Source organism: Ornithodoros turicata, chromosome 10, assembly GCF_037126465.1.
Source record: "Ornithodoros turicata isolate Travis chromosome 10, ASM3712646v1, whole genome shotgun sequence".
Taxonomy (NCBI): Eukaryota; Metazoa; Arthropoda; class Arachnida; order Ixodida; family Argasidae; genus Ornithodoros; species Ornithodoros turicata.
In genome coordinates, this window is record NC_088210.1 from 8,636,147 (window position 1) to 8,662,032 (window position 25,886).

At 43.8% G+C, this 25,886-nt stretch overlaps 2 protein-coding genes across 2 annotated transcripts in view; one reads left to right on the top strand and one right to left on the bottom strand.

Moving 5' to 3' along the window:
• LOC135370098 (COP9 signalosome complex subunit 7b-like) overlaps positions 1-25,886 on the top strand; it is a 337,544-nt gene that overhangs the window by 145,042 nt on the left and 166,616 nt on the right. The window lies entirely within an intron of this gene.
• LOC135370028 (uncharacterized) overlaps positions 9,348-25,886 on the bottom strand; it is a 28,890-nt gene continuing 12,351 nt past the window's right edge. Inside the window, exons 4-7 of the mRNA XM_064603696.1 lie at positions 24,559-24,717; positions 22,139-22,215; positions 13,944-14,160; positions 9,348-9,454 (exon numbers count right to left, since the gene is read on the bottom strand). Of these exons, the coding sequence (XP_064459766.1) occupies positions 9,422-9,454; positions 13,944-14,160; positions 22,139-22,215; positions 24,559-24,717 (486 nt within the window). The 3' untranslated portion in view covers positions 9,348-9,421. The remainder of the gene's footprint in view (positions 9,455-13,943; positions 14,161-22,138; positions 22,216-24,558; positions 24,718-25,886) is intronic.

Consider the following 25,886-nt stretch of genomic DNA (forward strand, 5'->3'; position numbering starts at 1 on the left):
CTAGTCCGTCCGACAGCCAGGCACAGAACTGACTCAGAATTTTTTTGAGAAAGATAAAAAATGGCGGGGATGCCCTTACAGGTACAACAGCAACCGGTGCCCGACATGCACGGGCATGAAAATCACAACCAAAGCGGGGACAAAGTTATCACGTGCAAAAGAATTAGTTACACAACAAATCAGCCCACCACAACAGCAGTCATCAGGAGTGCAGAACAATACATCCATTCCATCTGACAGCCAGGTGCAGAACCGAATCGTAATGCTTTTTCCTGCTTTATAAAGCCATGCATCTGTCCCTCTTGCAGTTACTTTTCGGACTAATTTAATCGCAAGATTATTAAGAATCGTTTTACCACTATTCCCATTCAAACCAAGGGTGCGGCAGCACTAGCGTCACCGTCAAGACAAGAATGATCAGCATGAATCTTTCTCGTCCAAAAAAAATACAAAGCTAGATGCGTCAACAAAGGAAAGCATGCAGGTCGGGGCATGTCAGGACATTGGTCAATGAGCGCTGTTACCCGAGTAAAAATCGCATGACTGCTGGGCAATAGGGGAAAGCAAACACAGAGAAACACTTAAGAGAGTGTAAAGACAGTAAATGGAGTATTTCCACGTACACTCCATTCCCTCATTTTAAATTCGCTCGAATTTAATTGTCACACACCATTCGCCAGTGACGAGCCACGTCTGTACCATGTCAGAGGCAAACTGAATTCCTCTGAAGCTATGCTTTTGGCACTAAATGGCAACACATTTGCTTGGAACAGAATTAACTCATCCACACCTGCGAATGTCCAAGAGAGAAGTGAATCCTTGCACCCTCTGCAGGCCTTGCTCATTAGTTGGGACGTCATCCTATTGTCTCAGGGTTACACTGTTTTTTTCCACTGACACTCAACCCAACTGCCCTGGACGAGGTCCGCCTGAAAAAATAGAGTCGTGGTGTGACGTCATCACCCAGACATGCAGCTGCATGGTTCAAAGATGCGTACGTTCTAGACAGGGGACCTGTTATTTATTGAATCACCATTCCAAGATTATTTCTTTTATTCTGCTTTATTCTATATTATTTTTATTCCTTTATTCTACTATAATGATTCCATAGGAAACAGAAAAACTACTGCAGAGAAACACCATGCATGAAAACTGATCCTAGGAAATTCAGCATTTCAATACCAAGCTCGAACTAAATAACTTACAAATACAGGAAAGAACAAAATATCCTATTAAGTAGCACCATCAATGGCTAAATGCGACAAGCTCAGCAAGACATCTCCGTCTCATCTGAGAGCCAGGCAGATAACTGATAGCGTCCTCGATAAACTTGCTCCGGAACTGCCCCGAAACTACAGTGGTGCGTGGCGCTCTACACTGGCGGTGCCCTGGGCGGAGGCATTATCGAACATGAAACTGCACTGCACTGATGGATCTGATGGATACTAGCATGCGCTACCTAGAGATCTGTGCTCGTTGTGGCTCGTAGGCTGCGCGACCCGTAGCGAGAGGCACCTGGCGAGCGGCACCGATGGAATGCCATGCTGATGATGACTGTCTGCTGCTACTTGCACGGCTACATCTGACTTCTTGCCGCTTCCGCCTTCCTCCGTGCTTCCGGCAATCGCGATGCTTCTTGAGATTGCACTCTGGCGCTCGGCCGATTTTCTCGGTGTGAGTTCGGGGCAACTCAGTGCTGCACTGAACGGGTGCACTCCTTTAATCGAGGACGTTCGGTGCGCACCAGTGCAGTTTATCGAGGATGGCAAGCCGCACCAGGTCGTACCAGAAGAACAGAAATACATGCTGAAGGAAAGCATGACAGAACAGGTCTGGGCATGTCAGGATGTTGCTCAACAAGCACTGTCACACTAGGAAAAATTGCATGTTTGTCAGACAACAAGGGGGAAAACACACTTGAACACAGGGGAAAACCAGTATCCAACTGTGCTAAACACACACACTCCTCTTATTCAAAAACAATGCTCATTGTAAATCTGTCCAGGACAATCCACACCATCGACCAACCTCCCATTTTCGATGCCGCACTTTTTCTCCAGTAATGCTCAAAGAATTGCCATATAGCCACTGCAAGATGTCATCACAGCCTGTCTGAAGAAGGCAGGGGCAAAGACAAGCCCCCCTATTATTTATAGAATCGCAAGGTTATTTCCTTTGCCGTACTCTTAATAGTATTCACTCTTACATTAAAATTCAACAAAAAAGCACCATGCATGAATGCTGCTCTTACCTATTTTAACTCCAAAGCCTTATCATGGTACCCATGGGACTTTCAATCATCAGAATCACAACAGCAGTAAACTACCACTGCTCTTTAAAATAATAATTGTGAACCTGAAACACTCAACATCATCACCAGGCACATGTAATACATGGCCCACAACCTTTTCTATGGTCACATACTCGCTGTCTGAGGCTACACCTGGGAGCAAAAAGGTGCAAAAGCCTGGAGGCAAAGTTCAATTCGAGGATGACAGAGTACAAGACAGAACGCTTTTATGGGAAGTGATATATGATATGATTGCATTCCTACTATATTAATGCTTTTCATTCTTGCATTGCAGTTTGGAAAAAGTATCACAAAAACTTTGTTCACTACTCTCAACTATAATTTTAGGAGCCTTGAAATTTTACTTTTTATGGAAACTATAATTGCGCTGTTACTTGGACTATTATCAATCAAGCGCTTTAAGTTTTCCTCTCTTGCCATTTCAGCCTACCGTGTCCTGTCATGCAGTGAAGCAGACTCGCATCCAAAAAACAATTAATTTACATTCAGGGTAGCATGCTTCATAGGAATTTCTACCCTGAGCTCAGATGCAAACATTTCTGCACAAATACCTAACTGCAAACGGGGCTGGGCAGGAATACTCAAAATTTGTATTATAATACAAATACATAATACTTGCTAAAAAATTGTATTATAATACTAATACATAATATATTTTATTTTCAAGTATTATAATACATAATACTATTACTTCCCTGTATTACTCAAGTAATAATAGTAATACTTTTGTGCCGTGGCAGACAGTTATTAGAAAAGGAATCCCAGAGATATTTCTGAAGCCTCCAGTCTGGTCAATGCATGTTTATTTCAGTTGATCGCACCTAAGAAGAAACATCTTTTCAAATATGCCATCTTCTAACGATCGTCTGTTTGGTCTGAGTAGCAGGTTCGCAAACGAAAACAATCGTTCAACCGGCGCGGGCGAACATAAATTAGTGTTGAACTTTAAGAAAACACTCAACTGATTGGTATAGTCGTCAAACATGGACAAGTCTACCTGCTTGTCATCGAGGTACCTGAAGACTTCCAACTTCGCACAGCACAGTGCACAGCTCTCAGGGCATTCTCTCGCGGGACTCAGGTGTGTGTGTCTATAATCCCCTTTTTTTGCCTTACTTTCTGACGCACCTAGAGTGACTCTAGACGCACCGACCCTGGCTCCATTCTATGATATGACCACCTAAGGGCTCCGGGTTGTTCACCCAGAGTGGAGAAGTTTCTCAGAAATTTGAGTCAGCCAGCTCCTGTAATCGTCCCTTTGTTGCATGTTGAAGTGTGGTCCTCTGGTGGCAGAACTAGGTCGTGTTCGTAGGACTGGAATGGTACCGAAAGCATACACATGTAAGACCCATTACCTCAGGCAGGACATGTCATAAGTATTACGAGTTTTGCAGTAATACAATGCAAGTAATACTCGAATTTTTTGTATTATAATACGTAATACAAATACTCTAAAGTATTACAGTAACGGTATTATAATACAATGTATTTGTAATACTGCCCAGCCCTGACTGCAAACAGCTTACTTCTTGAACATACTGAGCTCCTAACAACATCTAACAAACAAACAAACACCTGCTTCTCATGAATTCAGCTTTACAAAGTTGCTTTCTTGTGCATAAAAGTAGAGAAATAAGAAAAGAGCAGTGAAAAATGACAGGCACGTTTGCTCGCATAGCTATAACAAAAAATGAAATAACGAGGCACACACTAATAAACTGAGACAAAGACACCCAGAGACGATAGATGTGAAAACAGCATGTCTATAGCCCTTATAGTTTTTTAATGAAAAATCTGTATCGGCTAAAAAAAGACACCCTATAGGGTGGGATGGGTAAATATGAACATCATTCGCTACACATTTTTGAACCAAACCAGTGACATGTGTTCAATATGACCCTTCACTAAATAGGTGAGCCGCTAATGACTCAAGCTAAGTTTGTCACTTGAGTAGTGTGTGTTTGCTAAATGTAATTAAACTTCAAAAGCCCACCCTTTGTTTTGTGTCGGAGGCGAGCAGTACTCCCGAACTTACGGGGGATCACATAGCAAGCAATGAATAGTGTCTGATTTTTCTTTGGAAGGGAATTCCAGTACCTTTTGGGTTTTTCGGCCGTTGTGTGCTCCCGGCTAGACTTCTTTTTCTTTCTTCGTTTTGTCTTCTAGATTTCTGTCCTTTTAAATCGCCGCGCTTATTTCCGTTATGGAAAGTACTACACTTTACGCAGCAGTTTGTCAATATGAATCACTGAAATCAGTGACACCAAACAGTTGTCAAGAGTACGTGTGGTTTCTGATGAAAACAAATAAGGTACAATAAAACGATGGTAGACTTTGTCCCTGCTGCGTCGTCACACCCTCCTACATCGGTCCTAGACGACCTGCTAGGGACAACCAAAAGAATATCGTAAGGACATGTGAGAGTCCCATTTTAACACTTGAGGGATACCCTGAGGATCGATTTCGCCCTCCTGCGGACGCCCTGCCTGTCCTGGTATGATAATCGCAGGATATTCCAGGTACGACAGTGTGTTCTTAGCCTTTCACTGCTTTTATGCAGAAGAAAGCTGCTTTGTAAAGCTGCATTCATGAGAAGAGGGTTGTTTGTCTATTTCTTTTTGTTAGTTGTTGTTCAGTGTTTACTCTGCTTGCCATTACCATTATAGGTATTTGTGAAGAAATGCTGGTATCTGAGCATGTAGTAGAAATTACTATAAGGCACGCGACGCTCAGTGTAAATTAAGTGTTTTGGATGTGAGTGTGCTTCACTGCATGACAGGACGTGGTAGGCTGAAATGACAAGAGAGAAAGACTTGCAGCGCCTGGCTGAGAGTAATCCAAGTAATAGCTCAATTATAATTTCCATATAAAGTAGAATTTTAAGCCACCTAAAATTATACTTGAGAGTAGTACAGGCTTTTGTGATAGTTTTTCTTAACCACAATGCAAGAATGAAAATCATTAATATAGTAGGAGTGCAATCATATTGTATATTTGTGCCCGTAAAGGGGTTGTGTGTTGTGCTCCATCCTACGCAAATGGAGCTTTGCCCCCAGGCTTTCGCGCCTTTTTGCTCGCAGGTGTCGCCCCAGACAGCGAGTACATGAGCATAGAAAGGTTGTGTGCCATGTATTACATAAGCCTGGTGATGATGTTGAATGTTCCAGGGTCACAATTATTATTTTAAAGAGCAATGGTAGTTTACTGCTGTTGTGATTCTGATGATTGAAAGTACGATGAATACCATGATAAGCCTTCGCAGTGAAAATCGGTAAGATCACATTTATGCACGGTGCGTTTTTGTTGAATTTGAATATAAGAGTGAATATCGTTAAAAGTATGACAAAGGAAATAAATTGTGCGATTCAATAAATAATAGGAGGATGTGTCTTTGCCACTGCCTTCTTCAGACAGGGTGTGATGATGCCATGCAGTGTTTCAGGTGTCTGTAGCAATGCATTGACCATTACCGAAGAAAAAGTGCAGCAACAAAAATGGGAGGTTGGTCGATGGTGTGCGTTGCCCTGGACGGATTTATGATGGGCATGGTTTTTGAATAAGAGGAGTATGTGTGTGTTTAGAACAGTTGGATGCTGGTTTTCCAATTGTTCAAGTGCTTTCTCTGTTCTTTCTTTACCTTGTTGTCTGAGAAACATGCGATTGTTCCTGGCATGACTGTGCTCGTTGACCACTATCTTGACATTCCCAGACCTGTTCTGTCATGCTTTCCTTCTGCATGTAGTTATGTTGTTGTTGTTTTCTCTTTTACAAGAAACATTCTTGTCTTGATGATGTCAATAGTACTGCCCTGAATGGGAGTAGTGCTGGAACCATTATTAATAATTTTGCGATTCAGTTAGTTCAGAGAGTACCCACAAGGGGACAGGTGCATGGCCTTATTCAGGAACAACAAACTATCATTATTCAGTTATCTGCCTTGCTCTCGGATGAGACGGACATATCTCGCTGAGCTTGTAGTGTTTAGCCATTGATGGTGTTACTTGTTAGGGTATTTTGTTCTTTCCTGTATTCATAGTCCCATTTAGTAAGACTTTGGGATTGAAATGCCTAATTCCTACGATCAGCTTTTATGCATGATGCTTTTCTGCAGTAGTTTTTTCTGTTTCCTATGCAATCATTATAGTAGAATAAAGGAAATAATCTTGGGATGGTGATTCAATAAACAACAGGTCCTCTGTATAAGGCGTTGGCATCCTTGAACCATGCAGCTGCATGCCTGGGTGGTGATGTCATGCCATGGCTCTATTATTTCAGGCGGACCTCGTCCAGAGGAGTTGGGTTGGGCATTAGTGGGAAAAAACAGTGCAGCCATGTGTCATTCGTCACTGGTGAATGGTGGATTTTGTGTCAAGTGGATTTACAATGAGACAATGCAATGTATTTGTCCGATGATGGTGAGTGTCTTTTTCACTCTGTTCAAGTGTTTTTCAGTGTTTGTTTTCCTCTGTTGCCCAGCAGTCGTGTGATTTTTCCTCATGTGACAGCGCTTGTTGGGCAATGTTCTGACATGCCCTGACATGCATGCTTTGCTTTGTTGATGCATCTAGCTCTGTATTTTTCTTTTTTCGATGACAAATATTCATGTTGATCATTCATGTCTTGATGATGACGCTAGTACTGCGCACGCTTGATTGCCCAAGAACACTCGCGATCCTCAGAACGTCCTCAAAGTGTCATTGCATCCTCGTCCGTGATGTGATATCCGGAGGAGATCCAGCGAGTGTCATCATGGAATCTTCCCGTGATAGTCATTTGTGTACGTCCTGCGGCCGTCAACCGAAGGACATATGTAGGGAAAGTAAGTTAGTGTAATACAGCGTTGTACATTTCAATGCCTGCACCCATTAAGTAGTGTTCTCGTTTGTTTGTCATAAAAATTCAACCGTACCAGCAGTGATCATGTATACGATACGAAAAAGAGAACAGAAAATACAACAATACAGGGGTACAAATACAAACTGAATTATATCAATGAATACTCCATGCACTGGGTTTAATGAGCAATGAGATATAGCTTGCTAGGTATTTCGTTGTGATCTTGTTGCCGTTAACATCTGAGCAAGGTCCCTGACGGGATGCTACACGGAGCACTTCCGTGGGAGATACAGAAAAGTGATGGCATATTACAGCAAAAAGAGAGTTGGTTTCTACTGTAAACGTCTGCTCACTTCTAAATGAGAGAAATGAAAGCAGATTCACTATAGCTGCATGCAGAAGAACATGATCCTATAGTGCTCCTGAGACTATCCCATTTTTGTCCCCAGATGTTGTCTCTCGGATCATCTCTGGAGTCTCATTCTAACACTTTTCTAACAAATTGATGATCCTTTGGGGATATTTCCTGGATGTCATTTCTGTCCCACAGTGACATCCTCAGGATGAGTGAGGGATATTAACGTGTTCTTGATGTTTGAATGGGAATAGGGCTAGAACGATTCTTAATAATTTTGTGATTAAATTAGTTCAGAAAGTAACTGCAAGAGGGACAGATGCATGACTTTATAGAGGAGAATAAAGCATTAGGATTCAGTTCTGCGCCTGGCTGACGTAGTGTAAGGACGTGCAGTCAGCCGCTCCACCGTCCCCTGACTGCTGTTGTGCTGGGCTGTTTTGCTTCTGTGCCTGATTCTTTTCGTCTATAGCTATTGATGATTAGCATATTTACTCTTGCTTTCACAGCAGTTCGTATTCTCTGTATTATGAGTGTTTTTCTCCTTGCATGTCCAGAGCTTTCCTAACCTGTCTAAACATGCCACGATGATGTCACAGTTGAGCTCACAGGATGTCCAGAACTGGCTGTCACAAGCAGGCCGATCGCATCAGGCGTGAAGCTTTGCAACCTGCCTCTGTGCTCTGTCGCCCAGCGATGGTCAGCGGCCGTTCCGGACCACTTTCTCCAAGTCAACGTCATCGATCTTCAACTAAACTCCTTCTCTCCACTCTATTTCTATCTATTTTTTATGAACACTTGTTTCCCTCAACAGACAGGGTGGTCTGAACACGAGTTAGATGCTCCCTAGTTAGTGTGATGATGACTCACTGGGTGATGCTGATTACTGTGGGGATCCTAATTAGCTCTAATTGCTAATTAAACGTGTCAAGAGGCCTTGTAGTGTTGTGGGCTACGAGTGTTCATCCCATACTACTAGTACCGTATTACGTGCGAGATGATGGTGGTGCTGTGAAATGCGAGGTCTTTGAAAGAGCGTGGAGCATCACCGCCTTGGGAGTCCTCAAAGGAGAGGGCACTGTACCTTCAGTGATGGCTTCGGGAGTGATTCGATCGTCGGCGAAAAATTGGGAATGGTGAAGTGCAGAAATACGATGAACATGGTGTTCTTTGTTCTGGTCACCAAACGTAGAGTGTATGTCCCACAAGACGGGTCCTAACCGCGGCAGTGATTTCAGCACAGTCCATTCTGAGCGTTCCTGGATGTCGGTCAGGACTCGTGTGGAGTAACTACATCTCTACATTTGGTGACCCCCCCCCCCCAAAAAAAAACAAAAAAACTGCAGGTGTGATAACCCTACAAATCACGCTGCGGTCACAAAATATAAAGGAGATGTTGTTCCTCTACACGAGACCTGACTGGCAGTGATGGAATATCGTAGATGTTCGTGGCCAGGAAGCTGCAGCGGCGCACGGCAGCGGGGGCCCGCCATCGTCCTCCGCGGGCCGCAACAGCCTTTCCTGCCCCACGGTAAGGTCGAGATTGCAGGTACTTTGAAAAGCTCATAATTTCAGTACTAATGAAGAATACGGCCTAGGCAGAGGCCATGAACTGCGGGAACTTTCGCGATCGTAAGCATGGCCTCCTCCTCCCCCATATATATAATTTATTATGGTCTCCTCAGATTTGCACGACCTGCGTGGGTCGGATCGTGGCAGGTAGGATTCCGAGCCCCCCCCCCCCCCCCCCCTCCCCAACCCCTACAGCCGCGGCTGCGCCACCGTCATGCAGTGACACAATATATTTAAAGTACAGTAGCTTGAGTATAAAGTACTAAAAATGCATTTGCCAACAAACAACACGAGTTTATTTTATTCACACCCCATTACAAAGAGCACACGTGAATCCTGGACGCCTCTCAGAAGTATCTAGTAGCACTTACCCCAGTATGCTGCAAGACAAAACAAAAAATATACAAAATTCAGGAAAGCTATATAAAGCTGGCTACATGCTACATGCTGGCTCATCTCGCTACATGAATATAGGACATGACATGAGCATTATACAACTGAGGATTATACCAGATTTGGAAAACTTTTGGGGAACAGTACTTTGAAGTTGTAGGTGAGAACAGAACAAAAGCTAGCTGCAATCACCTGCAAGATCATTACAGGATAGACCGAGCCCAAGATGAGCTCAAGACAAAAAAAGAAAGAAAGGAAAGCTTCATCGTCCACCAGAAAGACGACCTACAAGTATTACCAGTGATGTGAGGATATACAAACTATCTTTGCTTTGTAATTAATGAATTCCTGCATTAAAGAAAAATAATTCGATTTTAATTACAAGGATTACGGCCAGAATATGAATGAGAAAGTCCTGGCGGCCGATACAACGACACGAAACTCGGCGATTGGAACTATGGACCTCTGATGACTATTTTTTTCTTTTTTTTTTTCATTTTTTTCCTTTTCTGCTGTTTTGATTTCGTCCGACTTCGTTGTTATGCTACGAATCTTAAGCGGTTTCAAAATGCCAAGCCAGCTGTCAGAGCTACTGCCGGCTGTTATTATTATTTATTTACGTCAAGGGCCCATCAGAGATAAACATGTTCTTGCCATACCAAAGATCAATCACACTTTGCACAGAATGTGAAGGCCTTTAAATAATAAACAACTTCCTGGAAACAGTTCAGCACCCCTTGGCTTCCAAAGACTATTTGCAATATTGGTAGTCTTTGGAACAAAGGATTAAAAAGTTACAATCAATGAGTTTCGTGTCACTGTGTCGATCGCTTCCCCATTCACATTTCGCCTCTAATCCTTATAATTACGGGTAGGGTAAGGTGGGGCTATACTTGAAGACGGGGGCAAGTTGAGGACTGTTCGGGTTTTTTTGCGTGGCATTTTCTCAATAATACCGTAATTTCACACGTATTAGCCGCGGCTTATGCGTGATTTTTTTTTCTCACGGGCGCTCTGCGGCTTATCCACCGGTGCGGCTTATCTGATGACTATTTTTTCCTGGTATTTTTCCCATATGCCGGTTTTAACGAAAGGGCCGACAGTGTCTCTGGAACAGCACTGCCCTGCCGATGCACGAACAGTGCGTAACAGGGACGGGTCCACATTCGAGTAGACTGGTCTTCCTGGTGCATTCCCCCAAGCAGCTTTAACGAAAGTGGTGACGTCACGTCTTCTGGAAGACCACTGACCCATCAATCCATGAAAAACTCCCAACAAGGGCACAATCCGATCTTGGTAGAACTCTAGAGCTGACCTCCTTTGCTGTACACTATGCCGACCCTGTAGTATGGACCACAAGGTTTATGGCCTTCTCTATGGTCTCCTTTGTCTCACAAATCAGTCGTCTCGTATTGCCCGCGGCTTATCTGCGAGTGCGGCTTATACACGTGAAATTTCGTTTCGCGTCTATGACACCAGGATGATCACAGTCGTTGTCTGATCTCTGAAGTAACGTGTTGACGTTCCACACGTGACTTTTTAGAAAGACGTCAGACGTATGATGTTGTCTCACTGCCCTGTGTTTCCGTGTGCATTACTCGTGGCTGACCGTTTCGGGTGGCCTAAACAAAAGGCAAAATTTAAACCCGTTATTGTCCTCAACATATCCGTAGGGTGCGGGAAGTTTATGGAAATGTGTAGCCTGTCGTTTTTGCTCGTACGAAATAAATATGTTGTGTAGCGGAACAGTAATTTGTGGACCATTTCTCAAAGGTACGGGGATTCAGTTAACGAATTATGGTACAATTCTGGCGATTATTCTGACTGCGCTTAACAAAATATTTCAAATGTATTCAGCATAGACTACCTTACCCTGATCCTCAATTTGATTTCCTTTATTTAAGTTTACTCGCTTTGCTTATTGACTTTAATTACATATAATTACCTCCGGTATCCTGCTAAAACCTTCGGTAATCTTTAATTTCTTTTTATGTCTTTTTTCTGAATTACATATATCTCACATTCATCGCTTTAAACTCAGCTTTTTTTCTTTAATGGAACTGTAAAGTGAATTTCAACCAAGGGTAACCTATAATTCTATGAAAGCCCAGGCAGAATACATCTCAGTTACGAAATACTGCTTTGAGAATCCTTTTTTGGTTATTTGAGTAATCGATTTTGAAGATTGCATTCGAGCGCAAGGCTGAGTACTCCCTGCAACAACACTGGGTTGGCTCGTGTCGGCTATGGCTCGTCTCGCCTTTCTCATCCGCGTCCCGGTTTGCGGCGAAACCATAATGACCGATATGTTTGGGGTACGCGCCGTGTGATCGTGTGATGTCGAATTTACCAAACACGAATGCCCTCGAGCTTCGGATAGTTCTAGGAGTCACGCCGGCAAAACCTTTGTGCCTATACATAAGGGCACGCCGGAGACACAGCATGGCACAATGTCATACGCCGAATCGTCGAAGGGCAATGAATAAACCTCTACCCGAGAAACGTCATCATGATGTTGGTCACAGACCGAAACCGAAACAGATCGGAAGGGGAGACCCCGTTTCCACGAATGGCCACTTGTTCGCTGGCTCCTATCGAAAGGAAAGTAGAACCCAAGGTTACATCCCTTTCAGGGACCATCGTAATCCTCTCAAGACCGTGGTTTTCGGGCGCGACCTTGTTCGCCCCATAGCTTCGAGCGTAGTTCAACTCTACCAAACCGATGGCGCTGTCGAACACATTTGTATACAAACAGGGGATGTCTCTTGCCGTCATCGCGGTCAACTGGCCGCGTGGAAAACAGTCTTCATGCATAATGAAAAATATTGAGAGGCTCACAGAAACACGAAAATGTGGCATTGCTCCTTCGATTCAGGTGTCCTTGCAGTAAATGCGTGCCGATGTCGACGGCAGAGGAATGACTGTGTCGCCGCAAAGTGAGACGTTACTGAAGCAACGCAGCGGTTGCGTACAAGAAATCAATACTTTGAAATACTTTGCTTGGACGCTGAGGTGCTCCAGATGTCCTACTGCTACGTGAGAGGAAACGCCGACGACGCATAAACGATACGGCGGTTTCCTAGAAAACAGCCATCTTGCCTGACATCAAGCGGTCGCCATTATAGCGGTGTGGGGACAAACACTACAGTAGATACCTGGCATCGCTGCCGGGTGAAGTTCTGTTCAATTTCTACAGGAAATGAGTTTCTTGTAAACGGACCTCGTCAAACGCAGTTGACACCGTGGGAGGAGAGCAAACAGAAGGCGCTGGCAGTATTTTCGGATGCTGTTTTTTTTTCTCGATATTTTGAAGAATTGTCCCAGTACTTCTTGTGATTCTTAAAGGGACTATCGCATCCGTCCCGGTCGATTCCGAAACTGCTTTGCTGTTTCGGTGCTCCACGTTAATCACTGATAATAACGCCGAAAACCCGACGCGAATTGGCAGCGTTGTTCGTGCGCAGTTTGATATAAAACTTGGCAAGAGCAGACGAAGCATTCCGGGATTCCCTCTCTGGAAACGTCACACGGACGAGGCCAATCACTGAGCGCCCTTTGAAATGGAGAGACAGAGCAGCCGGAGGGACCTTGGTAGCCTTGGCAACCGACCGACAGGCAGGCGGGCGGGCGGGCGAGCGAGGCGGAATGCTAGGGGACGGCGTCTTCTCTGTTACCGGCTCGTGGAATGTTGTTTCTGGTTAGTGTCGAACGTGTTCGTACAGTCAGGAGCGTAACACCGTGTTTCACGTAACATGGTTACGTCTGCACCCACACTGGTAAGCGAAAGTCAGCGTATTTACCGACGACTTTTCACTTAGTATAGCGCGATGCGAACGCCAAGCAGACGATCTCGGAGACAATCCCCTGCGCTGCTCGCCCATTCGTGTACACGACTTACGTCATCATGGTGTTGGCTGCAGATGGAATGCGAACCTTTAAAACTCGTTTACCTAATATGTAAGCTGTCTTCGGAAGAAAAAATTGGCAAAGTTGACTCTGAAACGGTGACGAACATTATCCTATCGGAATCATACGTACGTTCCCGGATGCGATAGTCCCTTTAAAGTAGTGCTTGTTGATAATTAGTAGCCGATCACAGGTTCATCGTGTATTACTTTGGTACCACGTGATGGGAGTACTCCACTCATGACTTTTTCAGCTGTCGCGAGGCGCAACCTACCGTCCGATTTAATTTTTCTAATTAACACACTACCAGGGCGCACACAGAAACGGGGAAGAGTCTTTAAATTTCACTTTACAGTTCCTTTAATTGCCTTTAATTACTTTTACTCTTAATTGCCTTCGACTACTTCAATTTCAAATCATTTACCTCCATTTACATTTACACACCAGTGCCACCTTTACATGTCCACTTACACTGCTGCCTCAGTGAAGCTTCATCATCTCATACACGGACACACACAGCTTTTTTGCCATTTTGACATTCCTAATGTTAACGCATTAAAAGTGAATTACCAGGATGAAGTTGGTCATCTTCATCGCTTGAGAGATGGTGAGGTCGTATATTGGATTGCCTGTCACGTTTGCTTTCGGGTTATCCTTTTCCAGAAGGGGTCTTCCATCGTCATGCCCGATCTCGAGCTTAGTTTCGTATACCTTCATGATGAGGCGTACACCTTTTTTGTTCATGTTCTCGTTGAAGATGGTCACGTTGTTGTACTTGATCTCAATCCTGAAATGGAGGCGAACAAGTGTATTTTGAATGTGGGACAACGATATGTGCATAAGCCGCGGGGTCTGCGGTCTATCCTGATCTCATCATCAAAAACACCATGTGGACCATCATGGCAAAGTGCAGTATGATCATTCCTTTTCAAGTACGTGTATATAGCAGCGTTGCGGCGTACAATGGTTCAACGTCGCAGAATAACAGTGTGATGGAATGCACCTCGATTAGCTGCCTTGGACCCTCAATTCAGTGCAACAAGGACCAAACAACAACAACAACAAAATCATGACTACGGCCTGGATCAAATTCCTTTGTTGTCTTCACAGAATGGACCTAGCTATACTGACGGTCACTTCACCCCAGTCCCAGACATGGTCACTGACTGGCACTATGTAGCTGTTTAGCTTGGAAGTATTGCAGTTGAAAGCCCCACAGTGTCGTGACTATAGTTCTACCGAGGTTCCTCAGTTTGCAAGCTGTGAGACGGCGACTGCTACACGGATAGCGAACAGCCACTCGTTCTTTCTTCTACTACTCGCTTCTTTCCTCTTCTTTTTCCTTTTTTGTAAGGAACATCGAGCCAGACTTGTACAAAATACTGCGCAAAAGTATTTAAAATAAGATACTAAATACTCTACGGAAAAAGTATTTAAAATAGGGTACAAAATACTCAAAGCTGAAAGTAATTTGAGTAGAGTACTAAATACTCTAAGAAGTATTTAAGATACTCTTTAAAGTACTTTAGTATTAGCAGTAAGTGAAACGCGTATCCTGAACGTGGCCTTACAAATGAAAGGAATAAACTTCATGAGCCATGCATATCTTTCATTTGCAACCCCTTGGTGTCAAGTAATGTTTGGTGAACTTTGGTGAACTCAAGTAAACTTTGTTGATATATTCTGACCCAAAACTTCGTAATCCCTCCTGTATGTCGATTCGGGTCTTTCATCCTCTGGTACGTGTTTATTGCTTTGATGACCAAGGAAATAAATGCCGGGATTATCTTGCACCTAATCCCCTGGTGATTCACCTGGCAATATGAATAGGAACGGTTTTCTGACGAAGTTGGTTATTGACAAGCAAGGCCAGGATTGGGACCAGCCTATTGTACAAGAGGATAAATGATAGATTCGCAAACTCCCGAAAAAAGAAAAAGAAGAAAAAGGGGGTTAAATTCCAGTGAGCTGAAAATCTCGGCACGGCGGGAAGCGTGCTGGATATGGCTTGACGAGGAAGGAAAGTATTTTGAGTACTGAGTAGCAAATACCGAAAAAAGTATTTTAAATACATTAAAAATACTTGTCGCAAAAAGTATTGAGTAGAGTACCAAAATACCGGGAAAAGTATTTAAAATACTGTATTTTGAGTACGTACTCAAGATACGTACAAGTCTGCATCGAGCCGACTCGTGTGTGGCTGACCTATAGGGATGCAAGGTTTCCGGAAATTTTGAATCACTCGAAAAATCGCTTTCGTTGGGTTTAGCCGAAAAATTGAAGAAAGTGGAAACAAACGTGGCTGCAGCGTAATTTTTCCACTTAAATTGGAGTCGTAGCATTGCCGTCCAAACCATAGCATACAATGAGATAGAAGCTTTAGCAGTATTCATCCACTATGCATGAACGCAGAGCAGAACAATCCATGAGACTGCTGTCTACCCAGCGATAGGTGATCAGAACAACCCGTCCACTCCAACCAGCACAGGGGTGACACAAACCCGCCATTGTTGTAACTACACTCAAGAGGGTGCTTTCGGCAAAACTGCCATCTTGTCCTGGTCGCAAAGAAAACGTCATTTCGAGGTCATGTGACTTTGTTTACACGTCGTTCTTACCGAGATACTTCCGTCGGCATAAAGCCAAGAGATGAACGTATTTTGCCAGCGTAAATTACGCGGTGCTTCTTCCGCAGCATGGTAACCCATTTCTCCTTGGTACATCGCATCGGCTCAGTGAGTCTTAACGCGCGGTCGTAATCACATCTTTGGAAGCCGTCAACACTACGAGGCCACGTGTGCTAAACTGCGCGTTTTACAGCGAGATTATCAGATAAAAATAATTACCGTGATCGAAAGACATCCAAAACGTCGCGCTCAAACAACAACCGCATTGTTTACAAACATTTTGACCGCCGATCACAGGCGCCATCTTTAAGGTCATGAGTGCCTTGACGTTTGCTGTGACGTGCGAACAGGACCTGTCCAGGATGCACTGCGTTCTCCAGGTCGCCCAGCACCCCAGCACGCTTTCGTCTACGGTGCAATCACGGAGGAGAAGTAAGGAGATCGAACTCTGCCGCGCCGCCGTTGAAAAAGTGTGGTCCCGATTCCTGGAGTCTAATTGTGGCCGCGGCGCGGCGCTCGCGCTCCGTCAGGTACTTGCTCCTCTGAAATGACGTGCTTGTGATGCGCTGTGTCAGACTTACTAGTGCGTCCAGTGCAAGCAGGAAAAAATATTTTGATAAAGAAACACGATTGTCGTGTATCAAGGAACGATCTCTCTTTGCATTTTTCGCCTGGAGTTGTTGTTGGTGCAACGCGGGAGGCTCTCATTTTACAATGGGGGGGAGCCGCCGTCAAGGGGGATCCGCGTTTGCTCGAGGCTTGAATGTCTAAATAAGCGTAGTGCTCTCGCTGTTAAGAAGCTGTTAAGAATCGCGGAAATACGTTTTGTTTTATTTGAGATCAAAAGACATCCGAAGGAGCACAAAGGTTGTTGTTTGACATCGTACAGGATGGTAAGTTGCATGACTGGCAAGGCACGACTGCGAGATCTACATTGTTAATGGTGTGCACTGATTATTATTACTTCCCACGAACATCTCGCAGCGTGAGGAAATGGTGCAGTTGAGCACATTTAGATTCCAGCTGTTGCACGACAGCGCATTTCTACCACACGCTTCGCGTGCGCAACGCTTTGGGAAGCGGGAGCTTTTTGTCGTAATTGTGAAGCATCCGCTAGGGTACAAAGGATAGCGTTACATTTCACATGACACCATACACGAATTTGATACCAAGGTGCCAGAACGCACTTGCTGTCACAGGTTTGCAAACGCGGTAGAGGACTGTGTACACGTACTGAGTCCGTACAGTTTAAGGAAGAGATTCCCCAAGACGATTTTCATCTTGGTGTCCGGTTGGGGTGTGAAGCCCATATCTACTGGATTTGGGGCTTTTTTAGCTTGGGTAGAATACCTGGTGTAAACGTTTTGAGCAGCATGCTTGTGCTGAAGTAAATTGAAACTCCTAGGCATGATGGAACTGAACATCAAACTCAGTGTTACTCAAGATGTCAGTGTTGGACAACACACATTACAGACTTTCTTTTCTGTTCCCAAAACCGTAGCATAGCGTGTCACTAAACGTCGCCATACACCAAGTTTTCTTAATTGCTTTACACGTACGCAGATAAACCTTTCCCAGTCCCAGCATATGCGGCGACACCCACATAGAAATTCTACATATTCCGACCCCTCTCCTGCCACATGGTCTGTGTTATCGTTCAGTACAGAAATGGAACATTTCAACGGACAGCAGTGTGGGACCAACATGGCCGCAGCCAATACGGCAGTTTCCTGGAGAGCAGCCATCTTGCATGACATCAAGCGGACGCCATTAGAGCAGTCTGGGGACATCGTGGCCGCGCCAAGTGATATGGACCGCAACCAATACGGCAGTTTTCTAGAGGCGAAAATACTCCAAAAGCCGGGAGATGACATAACGAAAGAGAGAGAGGACTCCGACTTAACGTCGTATGACAGGCCCGTAGTATGACAGGCGAAACGTCTGCTTAAAGTTGTTATTTGTTACGTTAAGTCGGAGTTTCCTAGAGAGCAGCCATCTTGCCTGACAACAAGCTGACGCCATTGCAGCAGTGTGAGGACATAATGACCGCGCCCAGTGATATGTGCCGCAGCCAATACGGCAGTTTCCTAGAGAGCAGCCATCTTGTCTGACATTAATCTGAAGCCATTACAGCAGTCTGGAGACATCATGACCGCGACCAGTGCCATGTGCCGCAGTCAATACGGCAGTTTCCTAGAGAGCGGCCATCTTGCCTTACATCAAGCGGACGCCATTACAGCAGTCTGGGGACATCATGACCGCTCCAAGTGATGTGCAACGCAACCAATACTGCAGTTTCCTGGAGAACAACCATCTTGCGTTACATCACGCGGTCGCCATTGCAGCAGTGTGGGGACATCGTGGCCGCGCCTAGTGATATGCAACGCAACCAATTCGGCAGTTTCCTAGAGAACAGCCATCATCGTACTTCCACGGCTAAACTGACAGCGTATAAAACTTTAATACATCTATTTTTAGAATATGCTCTGTGGGACCCATCTGCTCAAGTCTTAGCTGATCGAAGAAAACCTTGGGTTTTGTATATAGTTCGTACGGGAGGCTTTCACCTCACCGTATGAAGCATCAGACCCACAGAAGGGTGGCGTCTTCACTTTTTTTTTTTTTTTTCATAGTACTATGCGTGGTGAAAGCGGTCTTAAGTTGGACGACTGTCTTACACTCGATGAGGGCAGACTTGTACGTATCTTGAGTACGTACTCAAAATACAGTATTTTAAATACTTTTTCCGGTATTTTGGTACTCTACCCAATACTTTTTGCGACAAGTATTTTTAATGTATTTAAAATACTATTTTCGATATTTTCTACTCAGTACTCAAAATACTTTCCTTCCTCGTCAAGCTACATCCAGCACACTTCCCGCCGTGCTAAGATTTCCAGCTCAGTAGAATTTAACCCCCTTTTTTCTTTCTTTTTTCGGGAATTCGCGAATCTGTCATTTAAACTCTTGTACAATAGGCTGGTCCCACGCTTAGCCTTTCTTGTCAATAGCCAACTTCGCCAGAAAACCGTTCCTATTCATATTGTCAGGCGAATCACCAGGGGATTAGGTACAAGACAATCCCGGCATTTATTTCCTCGGTCACCAAAGCAATAAACACGTCCCAGAGGTTGAAAGACCCGAACGGACATACAGGGAGGGATTACGAAGTTTTGGGTCAGAACATATCAACAAGGTTTACTTGGGTTCACCAAAGTTCACCAAACATTACTTGAGACCAAGACGTTGCAAATGAAAGATATGCTTAAGTATGACGGATGAAGTTTATTCCTTCCATTTGTAAGGCCACGTTCAGAAGACGCATTTCACTTACTGCTAATACTAAAGTACTTTAAAGAGTATCTTAAATACTTCTTAGAGTATTTAGTACTCTACTCAAATTACTTTCAGTTTTGAGTATTTCGTACTGTATTTTAAATACTTTTTAGGGAGAGCATTTAGTATCTTATTTTAAATACTTTTGTGCAGTATTTTGTACAAGTCTGGATGAGGGTCATACCACCAGGCGAAAGCACATTAACCTCGTAAGTGAGTTTCGTTGCAGAAAGCAGTTGTTGAGTTCTGCTTTTTTTTTTCTTTTTTTTTCCTCCTCGCGAATAGAACAAGTTACCACCACGCTTGACGACCATTCCTAGCTCGAACAACTAAGCATGTTAAAATAGGCGACCACCTGTTGCCTTGTACTTTTTCGTTATGTTAGGATGCTTGTAAGCCACATGGATGCTATGTGTCTGTGTTATTCCTTCTGCTCTCTCTCTCTCTCTCTCTCTCTCTCTCTCTCTCGTGGCCCTCAACTGATGACCGGTAGTATTCTCCAAATAAGAAATTTTTCGCTCCTTTTCGCTTATGGGAGCTGCGCTGTAAGCGCTCCAAACGAAGCTTTTGTAATAACTAGGTTACGGTGCATACGCCAGCAATGGAATTAGCAGTCACTTAGGATGAAGAGGGTAAAATAGTACACAGTCCAGCTTGATGAAACGTCGTCAAGAAAAATAATAACGAAAGAATGAAGCACGAAGTCGGAGTAACTATTTAATGCGTGAGCTTTCGGGCAGAGTCTGCCCTTCTTCAGATAAAAGAAGTCAGTCAAAACATTGCTTATATAAGGAGTAGGATCGGTGAGAGAAAGAATCAAAGAACAAGAGAGAAGCAACGCAAAGATTGTAGTTTTAGAATCCGGCTTCACTAACGATTATAAGCGTACGAATAGAGAATCGTTTTTAATTGCAAGGTTTCACAGTCTGGTTCCCCATGGTATAAATGTACATAGCGGCCCGCTTTGCCACCTGATGAAAAGGGAACATTGATATTTCGCCACCTGTTCCAACAATCAACAATGCTGTGGTAAATGCTTGTCATTTGGTTAATTAATTTGATTTTGTGACTGATTGATTAATTCACAATAATGATTTATGCTTCCCCTATACATTGATATTTCGCCACCTGTTCCAACAATCAACAATGCTGTGGTAAATGCTTGTCATTTGGTTAATTAATTTGATTTTGTGACTGATTGATTAATTCACAATAATGATTTATGCTTCCCCTATACATTGATATTTCGCCACCTGTTCCAACAATCAACAATGCTGTGGTAAATGCTTGTCATTTGGTTAATTAATTTGATTTTGTGACTGATTGATTAATTCACAATAATGATTTATGCTTCCCCTATACATTGATATTTCGCCACCTGTTCCAACAATCAACAATGCTGTGGTAAATGCTTGTCATTTGGTTAATTAATTTGATTTTGTGACTGATTGATTAATTCACAATAATGATTTATGCTTCCCCTATACCCTAGACTCTTAAAAATGAACTTCACCGCATAGCACGGTCCTAGCCAACCATCATCTCAAATGATATCGTTATCTGCCCTGATTTGTCGAAAACGGGAGGCGTACGCCTTTTTTTGTGACACTTATGCTGTTCATAATTGTCACAAAAAGGCGTACGCCTCCCGTTTTCGACAAATCAGGGCAGATAACAATATCATTTCAGATGATGGTTGGCTAGGAGAGTGCTATGCGGTGAAGTTCATTTTTAAGAGTGTAGGATTGTATAGTTTTATTTTAAAAATGCCCAATCCCTACCCTCATTATTTTGATGTATATGCATTGTTTTTACAACATGTCACTGTCCAACTTTTGAATGCACAAGTAATTTTTTCGCGGAATTCACATTAGCTGTAAGCAACTTATATTTAACCGGTTTCTTCTTTTCAACGGCCAAGCGCGGCCGGCAGAAATTCAAACGAAAATAGTGGTGTACGTTGCTTCCAACGGTCTTGGCGTCAGATATCTATCAAATGTATAGCCTTCTGCTTTATTTCATCCTTGCGTTGCCCCCCCTTCTCTCTTGTCCTTTGATTCTTTCTCTCACCAATCCCACTCCTTATATAAGCAATGTTTTAACTGCTTCTTTTGTCTGAAGAAGGGCAGACTCTGCCCGAAAGCTCAGGTATTAAATAGTTACTCTGACTTCGTGCTTCATCCTTTCGCAATCATCTTGACGACAGTCAATTGGAGTAAAATTACGGATTTTTTCGAGTAGAGTACCGCCCTTTAGGCGCACGCCGTCGTACAAGCAAAGTCCTTTCCACCGGAGACAAAAGAAAAAAAAAGAAAAAGAACAAATAAAGGAAAAAGAAAAAATACTCGCAGCAAGATTGAGTAAATTCAGCATCCCCCTCCGATACGGGCTTCTTCAACCTGCTGATGTGTTGATGTTTAAGATCAGACGTAAGTGATCAGAAAAACACGACTGTAACATTGAACGACGACGGCATCATTCATATTGATCTGTGCATTACTTTCCTCGTTAAAAAATACACGTAGAAAATTAAAGCAAAATAAAAAGCGACCTAAAAGATTACGTTTGCCATGCTAATGACTCGAAGCTTTGGAAGACTAAATTGCAAGCTCATTTTGTTGTATCTCTCTTGGTCGAACCACATTAAAAGTTTGTGACGGGACTATATATTACTTCATTGTGTTTAATTGCAAACAGCTGGTCGAATGAATTCTTCTTTTAGGCAGTCCAGTGGAGTGAACTGAAGTAAATGAATTAGTTGACAAAACTGAACTGACTTGCTCATCACTAGTTGACACTTACACTCCAGAGGCGTCCCCTTCCCAGATGACGTAACCACCGGGAGAGAGGGTTGAGGTGGGCTTCGACATTGCCGCTTGCTTGAGAGAAAGAGAAAAATGCCCAAATGAATTAAAGAATCCATATTTTAAACAGCATCTAAGGACGACAGCAGATATAGTATCCCATACATCATCTGTCAAACATTTTAGGTTAACCTTCAATTCGTCGAAGAATCCAAATATTCGGAAAAGGGACGATGGGAAAGAGGGAGGAGGAAGTCGCTCGTCCCAGCACGCAAAAGGTGCATTCTTTTTACTTGCTCCCTCAGTCCCCGGCGCAGCACCCCTGCATTCTTTTCACAAAGTGCAAGCTGCTCTTTTGCACTTTCGCATTCTTTTCATGCAGAGCGTGCAGAGCCGTTTATAGGGAGAGTTTAGCCATTACACGGTCGTGTATTCGCTGCGAGATCGACCTATAGGGGACGACACTGTCACCATTCTAGTGTGGATAACACGTGGGCCGGTGTTCGGATTCGATGGTTCTTTTCCGTAATTCCTGTGTCTATTCACTTGTGCCGCGATGGTACGATACTATTCGGTTCCACCTACCGCACTTAACGCTGAATAAACGTGTAAAAGCAGACGACGCGTCCACACTGCGATAGTTCTCCGTTCTCCGCAGCGCGCCGCCACCGTTCGATATCAGAGAACGCATTTCTTGCACGACGCCGCCCGTCTCAGAGATGCGTTCCTCCATCCGATTGAAACTTTGCTCATAGGTGGTTCTGCATGTTTGCTTTACAGCGTGTGAGAAATATCCGGATTGGTATCGTGCGCTGAAGAGAGGGAGAGGGGGGGGGGGGTAAAAATCGGTTACTTCATCCTGGAATGTAAGGAACCGCCGAAAAGGCGCTATTTTCTGCATTCCCTTTTCTTCTGATCTGCGCAGCAGTGTTTCGTAGGCTTATTCTATCAATGTAAGTTCGCTTGGTATTTCTTTATTTACTGATTTACAGGGTTCATCGAGATAAACTTCGGGGTTTGCAACGAGGATGAAACAAATTAGAACAGCGTCGGAATGCTAAAGTACACATTAGAAGACGTATTATGCCCCAAAGTTTTATGTCGATAATGCCGCTTGGTCTGTTTTCCGCGGGTAAATCGTGAAAATTCGATAATCGCCGCTGCCTAAACGGCTATACCTGTGTTTCAGCTTCTTTCCGTGAGATGGCGAAACGCTCGAACGCGGTGCTGTCCTACTTGAAAGATGAAAGTCACTGAAAAGGTTAGCCAGCTGTAGGGATCGAACCCACATCTTCTGGATTGCCGGTCCAGGGCTCTACCAATTGAGCTAAGCTAACACGCCTCTCCAGCGACTTTCGGGGTGCGTCATCTGAAGGGACGACAAACCAGCCACTCACTCTCACTCACCCTCCTTTCACTCTTACATTTTTGCTCACTCATACACACATTCATACGACGGAAATCGACGCAAGCGGCACCTGTTGAACAAGAGATAAACTGATGTTCTGAGGCTGGAACAACTCAACTTTATCTCCTGCTGTCCTACTTGTTCAGATTTCGATGTCGTCTACAACGCCGCCGCGTTCGACCATTTCGCCATCTGACGGAAAGGAGCTGAAACACAGGTATAGCCGACTAGGTAGCGGCGGTAATAGCCGCGGCTAATACGCGTGAAATTACGGTACACTCTAAGAAAAAAGGGTTTGTCCTTACACCTTTTTTGGAAGTAAACACTCGTCACATATACAACTCCCTTTTGGGGTGTACGGATAACACCCCTAAAATGGCATGCCATTACCTTACCTGCTTGGGACGCAGTCTCTTTGTGCACATTCTGGCACACATGCTTTTCACTGCTATTTCTTGTGCCATTTTTTAGTGTAGTGGACGGTATACTTATAACTATTTGTTATAAGATAAGATAAGATACTACTCATGTTGTACCAAAAACTAGTGAAAAATGGTCTGTATTTTTCTGTATCTTGGTTGCATTTCTGTATGTTCGAAATACCAGTGTCCCCTTTCGATTCTCCCACTAAAGATTCTAGATACACCAAGCTCGACTTTTAGCGGTTACTGTGTTGTGCAAGACTTTAGTTAACTTTAGTTAGTTTAGAAATCAATTTCGTATGTAATGTATATAAGTTACACAAAAGTCTATTCATTTGCATCCACTAAATGAAAAGTAAAGAATGCTGTCACAATACTGGGAGTGATATCCCATGATCTCATATTGTGGGCGTAAGTGAAGGCTGGTCTGTGCTGTGTGTACGCTACAACAGGGCAGTTAAGGGGAGTATCGGAACTCCCAAGCGATGACTCGGGGTGTACTGTGCGAGAGAAGAGAGTAAAAGGCTGCTTTTACTCCCCACATACACCCCTTTTTTCTTAGAGTGAGCTTTTAATTGAAAACCTTACGTGGTTGAATATCTTCTCGGACGTCGGACAGGTCAAGTGTACTTCCAGCAAATATGGGCACTCTGCAGGATCTGAAGTTGTGTCCTCCATGGTAAGCTTCCTCATTGAGGTGACTTTCACTTTTCCGTGATGGATTTTTGGTTTGTCGTCAACATAAACCTGCGAAGCCAAGGAATTCCGAATGAGCGCAGTCTTAACGAGTTCCGTTCTAGCGATTTTTAGGGCATCGTACGCTATCGTCTTTGCGTCTGTCAGGAACAACGTTAGTTGTTCAGTGCGTACAAAAGACCTTCGCGCTGTTCGCAGAACCACAACGCTATCCCTTGCGCACGCAACGACGATAGCCCGTATTCAGACACGTGCAAGATACTTGATGTACAAGATACTTTCTTGAATGCAAAAATTCACCAGTCACTCGTGAATGCGGCAAGTCGCCCTATGTGACGTGATTCACCTAAACTCCGTGTACTACGCGAGCCGCCCTGTGTGATAGGAGTCATCTAAACACAAGTCCCAGAAAGATGACAAAGAGATACCACATAACTCCACTAAGTATACGTGACCCAGAACAAAGAAACTTCTTCCCTGCTCGGCGAGGTCAGAATTCGGCGTCACCGTGTCAGGGCACACATAAACATAATAGACGCCTCACCGGCCAAGGACACACGGGGTCAAGATCTCTAAATGGAGACTTCCAAGAAAGGCCAATGTTCGGGCCAACTCCGAGGGACTCAAGAAATTTCCACTGAGCAAGCAAGATAATGGCAAGACGAGACACGGAACGTTTGAGAGGGAGATCCAAAATATGTAATTAGAGTATTGAGTAGAAAATACCATAAAATGTATTTTAGATAGAGTACAAATCAACAAAACAAAAAGTATTGAGTAGAGTACCAAAATACTGCAAATTGTATTTAAAATGCAGTATTTTAAATACAATACTCCAAATACGTACAAGTCAACCTGTGTTGCACTAAAATTCACTGTCTTTGTTTCTCGTCCTTTTTTAGCTTTGAATGGCATGTGGATCACTTTTTCTATAGGAGACAGAATCTACAAAGTGTAACGAACGAGTCCCATACTTTAGTAAAGGGCCGACTCAGATAGGTGCGTATATGTTACTACGCATTGAGAAAACAGAGATAACACACATATGCAGTGGCGGATACAGGAAGGGCAATCGGGGCGTATGGACCTGGGCCCCCGCCCATGCCGTAGCCTTTTTTGTTTGTTTGTTTTTTGTAAGTGATAGGTGTTCTATAAAAAAGGTTATGGCCAAAGTGCCGCTTGCAGCAAGAATATTTTTTACACTGAAAATTTGTGACGCT